General features: G+C 44.1%; 1 protein-coding gene across 2 annotated transcripts in view; it reads left to right on the top strand.

Moving 5' to 3' along the window:
- The window catches only part of FHDC1 (FH2 domain containing 1), a 36,821-nt gene extending 31,290 nt beyond the window's left edge, over positions 1-5,531 (top strand). For both annotated transcript variants that reach the window (XM_032686626.1, XM_032686625.1), the window contains exon 12: positions 1,466-5,531. In XM_032686626.1, coding sequence (XP_032542517.1) covers positions 1,466-3,511 — 2,046 coding nt within the window. In that variant the 3' untranslated portion in view covers positions 3,512-5,531. The remainder of the gene's footprint in view (positions 1-1,465) is intronic.
- Positions 5,532-15,580: the final 10,049 nt, after the last annotated feature.

The following is a 15,580-nucleotide window of genomic DNA, read 5'->3' as shown; positions in this document are numbered from 1 at the left end:
GTAGTCTCAAATCTACTTTAAGAGGTGTAGATTAATCCATTCATCAAAAAGCATTAGGCTTTTGTTTACTGAAAGCTTTCAGGTGACTTCTTCTAGTTATGCAGCTCTTCTGTTGTCACAACAGTGGGAAGATCAAACTAGACAGTGCTTCAGACAAATATAGGTGTGTTTTTTTTAAACAGTGTGCCAATGATCAGAACAGATTTAACAACATGCTGGAAAACTATGTAATTTTTGAACCCTCTGTCAAGACCAGCCTCCCACTTCTTTGTTTTACTACTGCTGTACTGGCTGCAGCAAACCAGGTTCTTCATTTCAGAAAGTGACCCAGAAAGCTCAACCAAAGGTACAGCTGAATTAAATCTGAAGCCTAGAGGTGACAGTTAAATTTTGATATTCACAGGAAATCACCAGTAATTATTTTAGTAAAAAGGTGTTACTGTGTTGTCTTTCAAACACAAACTACCTCTTCTATGGCTTCCTGAATCAAAATCCCTCAGCCTAGCTGCCAAAATCTCTATCCTATCCTGGGCAACCTCTCTACAGTAGTTGCCAGTTTTTGAAGCCAGCAGTGAATACAAGATCCAGAATTGGAGTGAGACATTGATAAATGGTCCTTGAGTGGTGTCAGTTGATGTCTAAGTATTGTGAGGCATTGTGTTAACTTCTCTATTTGCTTCCATATGCAATTAAGCAATGACTTTTTGCAAAATCTCCAATCTGTAATGATAGAGGGAAGTAGCACTGTGTAGAAATTGCACTTGCTGAGGAACAATTGCAATTGTAGTAAGGGAGGATGGAAGGATAATGGTTTTAACTGCGTGCTTGTCAGACAAGTTTGTCTTAAAATACAAATATAATGATTAGATAGATGTTTACTCACCTGATAAAACTGCCAACTTTAAACTTAGTGAGGACTTGAAGCTCTCCATCTTATAGCAGGAACTTTTTAGCTGGACCAAAAGTGGAAGCTGGTTGGGCACTGGAACAGGCTCCCCAGGTCACAGCACCAAGCCTGCCAGAGTTCAAGAAGCATTTGGACAATGCTCTCAGACACATAGAGTGATTTTTAAGCCTGTCCTGGGCAGGGCCAAGAGTTGGACTTCGATGATCCTTGTGGGTCCCTTCCAACTGAGGATATTCTATGACCTGACATCTACTCAGGTGTGATAGATCACGTTGCTGGTCTTTGCAGGGACTTGTGCATTTTTTGCCTACGCTGACCAGACTGATGTGTTGTCAGCATTAGTTATGTGGGGAACTGCTCTCCACAGGGTTAATAGTTGCAGGCTGTGGTTTCCATGGTGATTTCATGTGTGCATATTTATTGGAGGTTGGGAGAGGGTGATAGCAGTAGGAGCTAACTTCGATGGGAAGAAAAAAAGGGAGAGATAAAGCAGCGTGTCTTGTTCTCATGCATAGGACACTGTCCTGTGAGTCATGTATTTATGGTTTTCCCGTTTAGGAAAACAGGGAGCGAGAGATGCAGGAACTTCATAGTCTGCAAAGGCGAAAGGAGCTGGAGGAGAAGCGTCGATCCTGGGCAGCTGGAGAGCTTGGGAGCTTTGGGCGGAGCAGCAGTGAAAATGATGTGGAGATGTTGGCCAAAAAAGGACTCGGAGAGTTTCTTCCCTTCTTGCAGCAGAGACCTCAAAGCCCTTTGTACAGAAACACAAATTCTAGACGCTCTCGACTTTCTTTGGGGATTACTGCAGACAGGGAGTTGCAGAGTTTCCTGGAAATCTCAAAAGACGAGGATCCAAACAAGTTTAACAGCCTTCCCCGTGCAAACACCCGACAAGCAAGACCAAACGTAGCCTGGACTGAATCCAAAGAAACAAGAGATCTCAACTTAAATACCTTGAACTTACACCAACAGTCTGAAATGGAAGTGAAAGGTGGTGGCCTAGTGCAGGTGCCTCCAGCTCAGCCCAGTCACTTCAGCAGCTCAGCTGGTCCTGGTGCCCATTATTCACAGAGGAGCACTGACTACAACATGCACACTTCCAACGTTTCCTGCGAGGAGTCCACAGATTTAAATGCTCTGGCCCTGGCAATCGAGGAGCGTGAACTTGTTAAAGGATTGCGTAAGTTTGATATTCAAGGAACAAAGCCTGCAGAGGATGCACCTTTAATATATTTAGAGGATGGTGGTGGAACAGACTTGGAGACTCTAGATGATCTAAGCTTTCATTCCCAGAGCACTGCTGATGACGACCTGCCTCCAGCTTGCAGAAGTTCCAGAGAGGCCCACGACCATCAAGCCAAGGCAGTGGGTTGCAAGAGTGAAGCTTCAGAGCCCAGCAGCAGCAGCCCCATGTCTGTGGATACAAGTGTTTTGGGAAGTAGGGAGGATGGGCCAATGTGCTACGTGTCAGATACAACAACTGATTGTTCTTTGACACTGGACTCTGAAGAGGGAAATGATTTTAAATCAACAGGCAATGAAATAAGAAGTGAGGCTGTCAAAGCATGCTCTTCTGGGAATGATGCTCAACACAGGGCTAGGACTCTCTTCTCAAATCTGAATTCTGCTTCTGGCAAGGACCTGTCTCTTCACACCTCTCCAAATGATAAGGACGATGCCAATAGCAAGCACATGATTCCTAAAGAAAAGCCCATAAAAAATAAAGATCCAGCAGGACCAAAGAGAAACTCTCTAAAAGATAGATCTCCAAGCTCCTCAAAACCCAGTGGCACTCGTCCTAGCCACACAGCTCCTTCCAGACCTGTCAGAACTTTGAATGCCTCTGAGAATGAAAGTATGAGGAAAGTGGTGCCTATTTCTCGGTCAAACAGGGCACCGAGCAGCGTGAAAAAGCCAGAAGCCAAGCCAGTCCTTCGTGAAACTAGTACAGTGGAAAGTCGGCTGTCTCATCGCAGCTCTGTCCGAGGCACAACAGACACACTGCCAAGAAGTCCTTACAGGCACAGCATGTCAGTAGAGGAGCCAAAGTTACGAAGGGGCACTGTCACCTCAAGCAGTGCTCATTTTGAGAGGGACAGAGTCTCTCTCAAGAAGCCAAGCTCTAAACCTGTTAGGAGTAATGTCAAATCAAAGACAGACGAAACAAAAATGTGTCGCTCCAGTGTAAAACCCCAGACTCCTACAGATGACACCAAGGTTGCCACAGTCAGTATTCCCAAAACACCATCTGCTGTCCCAAACTTTGCAAGGAATACAGTGGCCTCTTCTTCAAAGCGTGCAAAAGTGGATCTATCCAGCTCATCCAGACCTCCAACCATCACAAGGTCTGTGTCCCAGAGGCTGCCTAAAGTGAAGCCAGCAGCAACTTCTGATGATCCAAATCCAAAGGAGAACAGTATGAGTACCTTAAAGAGAGCTAGTAGTGCCAGAGTGGTTGGGAGAAGCATCCTGCAGGGAGAAACCGTCAGCACTACAGCAGAGCCTGCACCAAAGGAGCAGGGAACAGTGGAAAAGGCCTCTCTTAAACTGAAAGATGCAAACCGGACCACAATTGGTAAAATACTGAAGCCATTACTGAAATGAGGGAGAGGTGGTTTTTAACCTTGCAATGTGAACACTTGTTCAAGCACTGGATGTCTGTGTACTGAAATTCCTTAAAACAGTAATATTGCCGATAAATGGGATCATGTGCTCATTAAAGTACAGCACACTTTGGAAAAGGTCAAGTAGTTGTGTTCTGGTCTAAATCCTTTTATATGAATTTGAATGTATTTGAACCTACTGTGATGGAATGCAAGCAGAACAGCAAATCTTTGTGTTTATGATACAGAAGGTCACCAAAAGCCAAAAAGTTTTAAGAAGTTTTAACTACGAGATGAAACACTTTGTGACAGAAAACATGGATATAGGCCAGTTTTTTAGTGTACATATGATTCTTCCTAAGACTCAAACCTTTGTGCTGGTTGGTTTTCTTACTTGATGTCAAAATGAATCCTGTGGAACAGTACTGAAAACAAACTTAGGTGACTGTGCTTTCCATCGCTTTCAATTCCTTGGATTCGGGAGCTCTTTTTGCCTGTTGCAAAGTCCATTGCTGGCAATTGGACAGACTGGGAACTGCCGGCCAAAAAAATGTAGAAGACATTTGCTGTTTTGTGGCTATCCTTAACCTCTCTGAAGAATTTATAGCATGTTTTATGAATGTGTATGTGTGTCTGGAAAAGGCTTTCTGCTGGGCAGGAGGCTTGTTCTCCAAGAATGTGGCAGCATTGTCTTGCATGCACACATAGATATGGCTGGTGCTGCATTGAATAGCACAGCTGGAGGCTGTGCCTGTTGGAAGGGCCATCTGTAACCATTGGGATGACTACTCCTGACTTGTTTTAATCATAAGCAAACTTGCCAGCTTTTGGTCATACAGAAGTGCCATATATTTATGATACATATCAGGATGTTTGCAGTTCAGCTCTTGAAGGCTGCAATGTAGTGCCGAGCACTTTCTTACCATTCCATGTTTCCACTGGTTTATATACTACCAAATTACTTGAATGTTGCAATGGCTCTGGTTGAGCCATTAGTTTCCCTGCCTCCTCCTCCTCCTCCACTCCCTCTCCTTGTCAACAAGAATATTTAGCATGAAACACAGAGCTTACGCATGACAGTGTTTTTGTAGAGCTCCTCGGTTGCTTCAAATGTGGCTTTTCATGTTTAAAGACTCTAAAGGAATTAAACTAGTATTTGATAAGCTTTTTGCAAAATAAAACCACTTTTTTTTTCTGCAGATACAAATTTTAACTCCTGTCACACTAAGATAAAGAGAATGAGGGAAAACTCATTCAGCATGCTGTGCATCTTCCCAAGAGAAATGTAGGTAGGTAGGGAAACTGCTGTTCTCCTAAGCATCTTATTTAAAGAGTTGCCTTTTATTCATTTACGAAGAAAGCCTCATTTAAGAATAAAATAAAAAATAAAAGGAAAATCTCTTTGGACAAGTGGCATTGACTTATTAGTGGTAGATCTGTTTGTCTGCTCTATCCCTCAGTGCTGGGAGAGCATAATTCAGTGAGAATGAGCCCTTTAATTGCTCACATTCTTCTCACGGGCTAGTATCAGGACAGCTAGCTTTGAGGTTTGAATTTGGCAAGGCACCTTTAGCTCCTGCCACGTACCAGCAAATCTTGATGCAGACATCATACCCAACCACCATGAAGTATTGCATAGGGCCTCTTGTTTGAGTCTGTCCCACAGGGAGAATTTATATAGCCCGCTTTTTGGCAAGAGCAAATATTTTGCTTGAAATGCCATAAGCTTTTTGGATACTGCCTCCCTTGTGGGTTAGATAAAAAAGCATCTCCCTTCTTATTTGTATCTGTGTGGACGTATGCACATCTGCAAGAGCAGATTATTCTCTTTTTTCCTTTTTTAAAAAAGAAAAAACCAACAAATTTTATTGGTAGCAAGCTTGAAAAATAATTTAAATGTGTTTGGAACATGTAAATAAATTTCTATAAATCGGTGTAAAAGAAAACTGACTGTATTTAATGGAACATTTATACATTTCGGAGTAACTTGGTAGTTTAATAAAGTTCCCATTTACTGGGTATGAGGTTTGTACTTTCTCCTTCCTGTTATACTCTTGGCTTTGGTCCTGGAGATCTCAAGCGACTGAGTCTGGGTGTAGGTGACTGCGGAAAGACTTTACAGCAGAAATCGTGATTTGTTTTTGTACTAAGACATGCAATTGAACGTCAGTTTCTGAATGTTTCTGAAGTGGGACTTTCTGCACATCTCGGGGTATAACATGGAAGGCATTAGATGGTAGATGCAGCACTTTGTGTACACACTGTATGTTGTGGCCAAGGCAAATGTTCATGGCACTAACAAGTCTGGATCTGTTGCTATCTTCATGCCTTTGAGCTTAGCACACTTTATTGAGAAATTCTGGTTTACAGCTCCCAGGACTGTGGAAATAAAGAATGACCTGTTTTGCAGGAGCAGGTGGTGACTTTTACACTGCAGTTCTGAATTTTTCAATTTTGTCCTCTTCTCCCATTATTTTTTGTTCTTTACTGCACACAGAAGAACATCTTTCAGCAGAAAAAAAGCGAAATCCAGCCAGCCTCCTTGTCCTTAGGGAGCACTTCCTCCTCTCTGCTATGGAAATGATTTCTGGACTGGAATTGCTGCTATTTGCAAACTTGTTTAGCCCCTGACTTTTCTAGTTTGGTGAGTGCGTCTCTCCCCATTTGGAGTGGCAAGCACCTGCTGTCTGCCAGTGCTGAGTGATGGCTGCTGGTGGAATCTACGTGGGAAAGCCCTTCACCAGCAAAAGGTGTGTCTCAAAAGTTTATGTTTCTTTAAACTTCATTTTTATGTCAAAAGGGCTTATAATTACCAATTCATTATTTAAACTACCAGCTGTCAGAGACAGTGATTCCCTGTAGCTTTAATTTCCCATGTCATACAATTTTCCCAAACACTAACAGGCCAGGGCGCTTGGTTGCAGTTGGTTTTCAAGAAAGAACTGAAACCTTTTCTCCAGCTTTTTTCTGCTGAATGGTTGATGCTTCCAACTGTGACCAGGGGTACATCAATCTCCTTTGGTGGCTGCTGAGGTGGCAGTGAATTGGGGGAGCCCGGGGGACCATGAGGGAATCTGGTGGAGCTGGTGGAGATTCAGAGGTAGAGGAAAGCCGTGGGAGTAAGAGGTGCTGATTCATACTTAGAGGAATTTAATATTCACATCTCATGTGGGAGCTGCATACAAATGAGGGGCTCAGTGCATCCCTCATTACAACAGCTCATTAAATTATCAAGAAAGACAGAAAGGGCTGCCATCACACCTCCCACAGTGTACAAGTCCGGACGGTGTCATTCCAAATAGCACACCGGTATCTTTCTAATCCTGGGGTACATCAGTGCGGACGGATGCAGACAGCCACAGGCTGGCTCCCTCCTAAGCAGAGCCGAGGTGGCCCCAGGCTGGAGGCGCAGGGCGCGTTCCCTGGGCGCTGACCCCGAGCTCGCACACCGCGGCTGTAATTGCACACCCTCGGCCGGGCTCGCTGCTTCGGCAGCGCTGCCGCAGAGCCCCGGCTGTCCGACCCCAGGAAGACCTGCCCGCCGCTGCATGTGAGAACGTAATCCCTGTGAGAGAGGCCCAGCTAAACACAGTTCCTTTCAGATTTGGCTGCTCAGTGTTTTCCATTAACTTGATACATGCTGTTTACATCCCACTGCCGCCAGTGCCAGAGATAACTGCCTAGGGAACAGCTCCCTACAGGTATTGTTAACAGCTGCTGGAAACAAAGGAGTTTGTTTTAGCCACGTCACTATCTAAATAGCCAGAAATACGTTACTTTTTTATTACTCGTGAGCTGATATTAAAAACTCTGACATGTTTTCCTGGTTGAAAGATGCATTCGGGAAATCTTGTACACCATTAAAAGTGGCAGCTGAGCAAATATCCTTGCAACTTCAAAAGAAAGTGACACTGAGGCAAGGGACATGTGAAGGTTCTTGGTGTAAGGTATGTGATCACCACCAACAGTACCAACTACTTGCGCTCAGAGAAAACTGATTCCAGACAGCGGTTTTTCCTTGCCATATAGTTGGTTTCTGTGTCTTTTCAGGCTGAAGGCTGAGGTTGCAGGGTAGACACTGCCTCAGCTGGCAACTTGCTCTGATTTAAAGAAAAAAAAAAAAATAGAAGAGAAAAATCCTCATTAATCTCTAGCTGCTTATGTCCTTACTTGTAGCACTGAAGCACTGGGGATATGAGCATATTGACTTCAGTGGTGCTGTTCAGGGTGAGTTAGGCAGTGGCTGAGCAAATGCTCAGCAAGGGTGGCCTTGTCTGCATGGAGGGGAGAGAGTTACATGGGTTTCTGAGACCATTCACACCATCTGAAGCAGACAGACTCCCTTTGAACAGAGATGTGCCTCTTCTGCTTTTCATCGGGTCTGAACAATAGGTCCTTTTTTTTATCCTATTCCAAAAAAAAAGGCAAAAAGCTTTGATGCCTCCTCATGGGTCAAGTGGAGCAAAGATATGAACTCTACCTACTCTGGTTTTTGTCTTTTTTTAAACAATAGGACTTTGACTCATAAATAGAGCTGTTAGCTTCAAATAACTCTCTGCTGCACAGAGGCAGCAGATATTTTCAATGGTTGCAGTGATCCAGCAGCAAAATAGGCATAAAAGCAAGAACTGTTTAGCTCCCCAGTACATCCCAGCGACTGCTTTCTCTTTGCTCTGAAATACAAACCTCTAGCAAGTGAACCCAGACAATGTTAATCTGGGCACCCAAGAGGAGCTGGCTAAAACATGTTTGATTCCACTTCTAAATAATTACTCACGATAAATTTTGTTTTTCAATAGTCTCCCATTTTTTTGTCATTAGAAGTAAAAAAGTAACCTTCAACAGAGAGCAGTAAAGGGGGCTGAGGGATGCAAACCTTCTATCAACATCACTTCCCTAGTGCTTGCTCTCACAGTCCTTTTGTGTACGGTTAAGTAAACAGATTAATTGATTCTCTATGTGCACTTTCAATAGTTTCTTCAAAAGAGTAAGATTTTACATCTTTCAGGTTGGGTAGCACAAGTTGTGGGAAGGAACTGAATGTATTTCCAGGATGGATACCTGCACAATAGGTGTTATGCATTACTGAAGCCCAGTAACTGATGTGCTGCCTAGGGAAAAGTGCATAAGGGAAAATGTGGCAAAAACAAATGTATAGGCACAACTGGAGACAAGTGTTCAGAACCCATATGGGTCACTTTCTCTCTCTGCTGTTTCTGGCAGCTCTAGGTTTAAATCATGGTCTCCAGGAGAAACTGGGACTCCCCTGTGCCTGACTCCACCGAATCACTGCAGAAAGCAATTCTCTGAGAATTGCTGGAGTCGCTTGAGTTCTGGGGCTGAAACTAGGACACGTTGCTAGCTTCGTGTTTTGGTTTCTGGTGTTTCTCACATAGCATTTTAAACTGATTCGGATATATTCCCTATGCAAATCTTTAATCCCCTGTTTTCGGATGAAAAATTGGTGTAAATGTGGTTTTGATTTTTTCCCCACCCTTTTACAGCTGTATTTGCCCCTTTACATCCCATGACTGCTTCCTCCCACTCCTGTTTCCTCTGTTATAATTTTCCATCCTCTGCTAATAACTCATTCCTCTCTTTATCTTATTTCCACGTGGCAGGCATTCTATATCTATACTCTTCCATTTGCTTCATCCTGCTTTCTCTGTTTCTTGACTCCAGTGGCTGCTTTGCTCCATCTCTTGCTTTCTTCTTTCTGCCAATGTGAGTCCTTCCCCAAACGTCTGTCTGCAAAATCTGCAAGCTGAGACTTTTTGCTGCCAGCTTCCAGTAAGGTGTGGGAATAGAGCAACAAAACGAACTCAGTTTTTTTAATGCTTGCATGTCTGTATTTTGCAGCTTTGCCTTGTCACTCTGCAAGTGAGTAGCTGGAGGAGGCTGTCACCCAGAAGTGCATCTTTGCTTCTTTTCTATATGAATGTCGCTTGTCCCGCACGCCAAGCAGCTTACGGGGGAGCAGGGGGAGCTGAGGAGCTGAGCACATGGGATGATTTTGCAGAGGTGGGTGAGGAAAGTCTGTTCAAATAAAGGTGTGACTAATTTAGCTTTGCGGTGTCTAAAAAGCCCTAATGAAAGACTGTCGACGACAGCTTAAAAAGCCATTTGCGAAGTGATTTCTAACCCCACCCATAGTCATGGTACCACAAGCAAATAGATTTGTGCAGTCAGTTTGGTGCTGCTTCCCTGTACACCAGAGCATAATAATTGTATTACTCTTTCTTAAATGTGCACATAGCTTTTCATGATATGGGTTAATGCTCCAGGAGATTTTGCATTTCTCTGACAGGACAACGGACCTTTTCATAAGAGATAGTGCATGGAAGCCCAAAGATGGGTCTTGAAGCATATATACTCAATTTCAGTTCTGCTGGAAGTGACTAATCACTGCATGAAAGGGAGAGCACTTGGAACACATGCACGGTGTATTTTTATAGGGTATGCACTGCTTATTGCTGCAAGTACTTTGTGTTGCATGTGTTCTTTCTAAAAACAGTTGAATCCTGTTTAAGAACGTCTTTCCTCCCAGGAGGTTATAGCCTAAGCAATTGAATAGTTGAGCTGAGAAGGCATCTCTAGAGGTCACCCAGCCCAGCCTCCTGCTCCAAGAAAAGCTAACTTCACACGTAGGTCACTTTGCTGAGGGCCAAAGGGTGTCGTTCTTAGCACAAAGTGGTTATAAACGGGAGGTGTAAGATTCTGCTACTGAAATAAGGGTGCTGAGGATGGGAAAATGCTAAGGAAAATGCCCGTCTTCTGCAGGCTATGGCTTGAAAAGTGTTTGCCACCTAGTTTAAGGAATATATTGTAATTTTTAATGCTAGCCTGTCTTAGGTGGCTGATGGTGACCTGAAGTCAGTAAAGCAAGTAAAGGCAGGAGCTGGGCAAGAAATTTGAGGGAAAACTCAAAAGCAGAAGGACCCTACTTAATGCAAGAAAGAAAGAAGTTTGGGGCTTAAGAGAAACCAGAGGGGAAAAAGGAACACTGAAAGTTGCAAAGGCTTGTGGGAAAGAGTGGATATTTGCAATTTGGATGAAGAAAGAGGAGGAGAGGTGGGAGATGTTCAGTAGCCAGGCTGAGAATTGGCCCAGCACTGTTAACCTGAGCACAGGTGAATGTGGGCAGGTGCTGGTAGTGGCATAACTGATCCATGGGAAACTGAGAAATGACCCTCATGAGCTCAACAGCTCAGCCCTTCCCGGCAGATGTTTTCTTACCCTCTTCTTAAAGAAATAACCCAGCCAGATACAATAAGTAAGTTACAGTGAGTATTCCCAGTGATGAACTTGTGTCCTGCAGGATGGGATGCCTCTTTCTGCATGTACAATTTAAGCAGAAAGTCTCCTGACAAATGTGATACTTCTGATGCTTGTCTTCCCTTGCAACGCGGCTTTATGAGTGAAACCAGGACCCTCACACTTACAGAAGAACCGTTGTGGTCATCCCAAGTAATACAAATACTTGTATGGAGTGTGTAAAGCAGCAGCTAACCAGGAAGCCTAGAAATCTAGAAAATATTTTATATTGCTGCAAAATACTGCCTGGGTTGCTGTGATGGATTTGATGCAATCTGTTGTGAGAGACTTGTAACTTGACTGGATGGAGCGTGGGCTGGATCATGTAGCAGCTCCTGATGGTGCTTTTAGTGGTCTCTGCAAAATATGAAACTGGTTCATACTCCAGTGGAGATGGTCCCAGATCAGAGCTCATGCCCTGAAGGACCTCATAATGAGTAAGGCAGCAAAGGAGACAGCTGTAGGGAAAATACAAATACACAAGCCAGATCTTAACCCCTGCCTTCCGTGTGTGTACCTTGCAGTAGGAGTATAACCAATTTTCACTGACCATTTGGAGCCACTAAACAATACCAGCCAAACCAGACCCCTGCAAGACAATTTACAGATGAGTTGCCAACTGGAGATACAGCACAGAGGCACAGACAGAGTGGCCATGAGCGGAGTGTTAGTAAGGGGAGCTCTTTAAACTATTGTGAGGAATATCCCTGAAATCTTGGGCTGCTCCTCATCTGCACAACAAGCAGAGGAGCGAGGTCACTGGGCACAGCCCTGTGCCCATGGAGTCCCAGAGGCTGTGGTGTCCCCAGCCCGCACAAAGAGAGTATCTGAAATAATGTGAAATGTGGCATAAGCAACCCGTGGGAGAAGGGCATGTGGAAATACAGCAGGAGACGTTTTGTAATTGCAGAAACAACCAGCAATATTACAAAAGACCATAAAGCAGAGATTTGCAAGAATGTGCAGCTTGAAAATGCAGCATGAACTGGCAAAGTGGGTCCACAACTAATCACAGAGGTCCATTGTATGATCAAGTTTAACCTCGTGTTTAATGAAAGTACTTCTCTGAATAAGTTTCATTTAAAGTACAGTAAATAGCTCTGAATAAAATGTCCAGCCTTAATATACAACATTTTAAATGACAGAGAAGTCACCCCAACCTTTGGTAAATAGTTCCAATACATACTCAAGCTCTCTGTTTAAAACTGTCATAGGATTTCTAGCACAAATTAATCGGGGTGGAGTCTCTAATTGCTGGTAACTGGATCTGTTACAGTGCTGTGTGCCAAACTGGCAAGCTCTTATTATCATATTTCTACTTCACGGATTAAGCCTTTGCGAGAGCAGAGTTGTGATTTCCCCCTGTTGTCTTCTGCAGCTGGTCCAGTCCTCCTGTCCCTTAAGCTAGGAATCTGCATTTTTCAGTAAACCTCTCTCCCTTCCCCCTTGGGGCTGTGTTGAGCATTCTGTAATTAAGGAGACAGTGATAACATCTAATGATTCATTTATTGACATTCTTTAAAAAGGAATCTCTTACTCTGTCCCCTCTTTTCCTGAGTTTCCCTCCCTCCTTCCCTTCCGCTAAAGTTGATGACAAGCCTGGAGCTATTCTGCAGATTAAATGGTGGCTATGCCACCTGCTTCTCAGTTGACCATTTTCTGACTGTCTTGACCATTTTCTCTACTTTAAGGCTGCTTTTTAGAAAAAGAGACTCCTTTTTATCTTTCTTCTCCTTTCCTCCACAATCTTTTTACTTTTTGGTGCCTGCATGAGCCACGCTGCTCCACAATCGCTCCTGTTCAACTGGGCTAAATGTCCCTCAGTTGAGCACAACACCTTTGCTGCAGTGCCTTGAGGTGAATATAAAACAGATGGCCTCATCCTGGGTCATTTTGCTTTATTGATGTTATTGTGGAGTCCCGTGCTATGGCAACCAAAGGAGTTGCACTCTTTGGATCTGGAGTGGGGCGGAGGGAGGAGGGACTCTGCAGTTGCTGTTTGGGATCAGCCCTGCTCCAGCAGCCGCGGCTTGGCCGGTGCCAGCACCCTGCCAGCTTGCTGCGGTGCGGGTGTTTATCCAGCACAGCGGTGAGTCACATGTGCCATGCTCCACCAAAGCCACCTCCAGCAGCTTCCCCATGAATCACTGCAGCCTGAGAAGACTTGCAACAATTCCTGGGCCACCAGAAAGATGATCTCATCGCCTGCTGAGGGGAATAAGGATAAAGTCACGTGGAGCTCTGCTCTCAGAGCCAGCGAAAGCGGCATCCCAGCAAAGAGCTTGCAGGTGACCTAACTGGGTATGTGATTCAGTGTTACGGACCAAACAAGGCAAAGATCCTTCAGGCAGGGAAAGAAGGAAGGAAGGAAGGAAGAAAGATACCGCAAGATACATAGAAATAATTTGAAGTGGCTTTCATAGCAAAACATGTAAGGCAAGGAGGGATGATGTGGCACAGGGTCTACAAAAGACTTAGTTTTAAGTAATTCTCTTAGTATTGACTGTTTTCATCTCCTTTTATGATTCTCCTATTGCCTATTCTGGATGATTACAACGCGAGGTTTGATGATGTAATCTTTGCATACTGTGTCCTGCCCATAGAGCTGAGTTACTGTGATACTGGTTCAAACTCACTTGCCAAACCCAGCTGAAGGATTTACTCAAGTTTAACTCCAGCTGACATGAAGTGCTTTTGCCTCTTCTAAAAAATTAATTTGGGGCAATTTTCCATTTCCATTGGATTTGTCATTATTTCAAAGAGAATGCTGATTTCTGAGCAGGCATCAAGTGGTCTTTTCTGATTTCAAATATAAAAAATTAGTAAGCCTGTGCTCCTTCTTGTAACACAAATCTTTAAATGCTATGAAAAGTGCTAGTTATTTATTTTAAATGTGTGGATTTCTAAAATCAAGACCAGTGCAGGAAATTGGTAACTTTTTTAAAATCATCTTGAAGTTGCACAAGGCTGAGAATTTTACAAAAATTAAAAATCAACTCTTTTTGTTTGTTAAGAAAGGTTGAGGGGGGTGGAATTGATGAAGGTGGAATTTGTGTCTATGACAGTGAAGCAGCTCAAAGCTGCTTCTTGCCTCTATTGCTGGCAGCTGGAGTTCAGACCTCAAGAGAAAGTGGAGGAAATTTAGTCCCAGAGATCCCTGGGGTTTCAAGGTGCCACATCTGCTGGTTCTGAAGTATGTGCCCAGGATGCAGGCAGCCAGCAGGCTGCAGCGAGGAGCAGTCAGCAGGGACCAACTCCCACGCGTATTTGCTCCTTGAACTGTGCGTGTAATGGCCATCATCCCTCTTCCTGGGCAAGGCATCATCACATGTTGGTGCTAATTGGATAGTGCTGACAACCCCCAAGGTAATATTTTGGCAGCTTCTTTACATTTCTTCACTCTCTTAGGTGCACGTTGGTGGCCAACCACATGCAACAGTGTGGGTTAGATAATGAAATCATTGGGGTAAGCACTGATAGGACTGAAGAAATTGATCCCAGATGGAACTTCCTCACTGTAGACCATCAAACAGTACCACCAAGCCCTCCCGCTCACATCCACTAATTTTCCCTTCCCTAGGCCCAGTGTCATCTTACGTCACAGAAAGGCCTCATGGAAATTTCAACTGAGGATAAGCATGGTGGTTCTCAGCAGCATGGTGGTCCAATAGTATCAAGCACCATATGGAAATATTTGTGTAAATTGGCCTGGTATGTTTTCCTCCTTCCATTCAGCTTCCCAGTCTGATTTTAACAGATCTCATAGCAGCCTGATTGCTTAGTTGGTAAAAGGGATGAGCTGCTAAACTGGAGCAAAGAAGCCTTTACACCTGTGGGATGCACTGCGTGACTTGTGAAGGTCTCTAATGGTTCTGTAGGTAAGATGGAAACTATCAGATAAAAGGCTTTTTACCTTCACCAGAACAGCTACTTTGCTAGTGCAAGCGTGCATCTGAGCATGGCCCAAGCCAGAGCTGGAGCACCAAGGGGCACTATTTGCACATCCTCCATGAATACCGGCTCTGTTCTGGCTTGCAGGGTTTTAAGGAAGTGAGTTGCAATCACGATGACATCAGGCAGCTAATATTGAATTCAGGCTCAGTGAACTCTGAACGTGCCCGCTCTGTGGAGGTGAATCTGGAGCCTTTTGAAAGGACTTTCCTTAGCTGCTGTGCTTACTCCTTTGAGTCATAACTGCAGCATTCGTGGCGCTCCCCAAATGCAGCAAATGACTTTGGGAGAGATGTCTCAACAACTTCCAGTGTAGCATGTTGGGTAATCTTGAAAATTCTGATATTTTTCTATTGAGCCTGTTTTAAAAAGTCAGAGTGTGTGTGCATAGGAAGGGGTGCAGCGTGGTTGCTGCTTTCCACGTCTCACTCCTACGGGAGCTGGAAATGCGGCACTGGCAGCTGGTTCCCTGAGGTGACCCTTGCTCTCTGAAAGCTTCAGAGATGAGGAGGTGGACCAAGGAGCTAAAATCTTTGAATCATGGCTATAAATGGAAGAGAGGTTTTAAGATATTCCCCACTGAAATGGCTGAAAAGCAAAAGTGTTTGGAAATGCTCTGAGTGCAGAGGAAACAAGTTGTTTATGATCACGCAGCTCTCTTTGGCCTGCTTTATGCACAAATATGGCCAAAAATGATTTTTGAGGAGCTATAGAGTGATGGGGAAGGACAAAGAAGCAAGATCTCTTGGTTGGTTGCCTGGCTCGTCAGAGGGGAAAAGGAGCCCCAGAGCCTTATGCTGGGTAA

Source organism: Chiroxiphia lanceolata, chromosome 4 (genome assembly GCF_009829145.1).
Source record: "Chiroxiphia lanceolata isolate bChiLan1 chromosome 4, bChiLan1.pri, whole genome shotgun sequence".
In the NCBI taxonomy this organism is placed as follows: Eukaryota; Metazoa; Chordata; class Aves; order Passeriformes; family Pipridae; genus Chiroxiphia; species Chiroxiphia lanceolata.
Note: the sequence above shows the minus strand (reverse complement) of the source record. Positions and strands in the feature narration are given on the sequence as shown.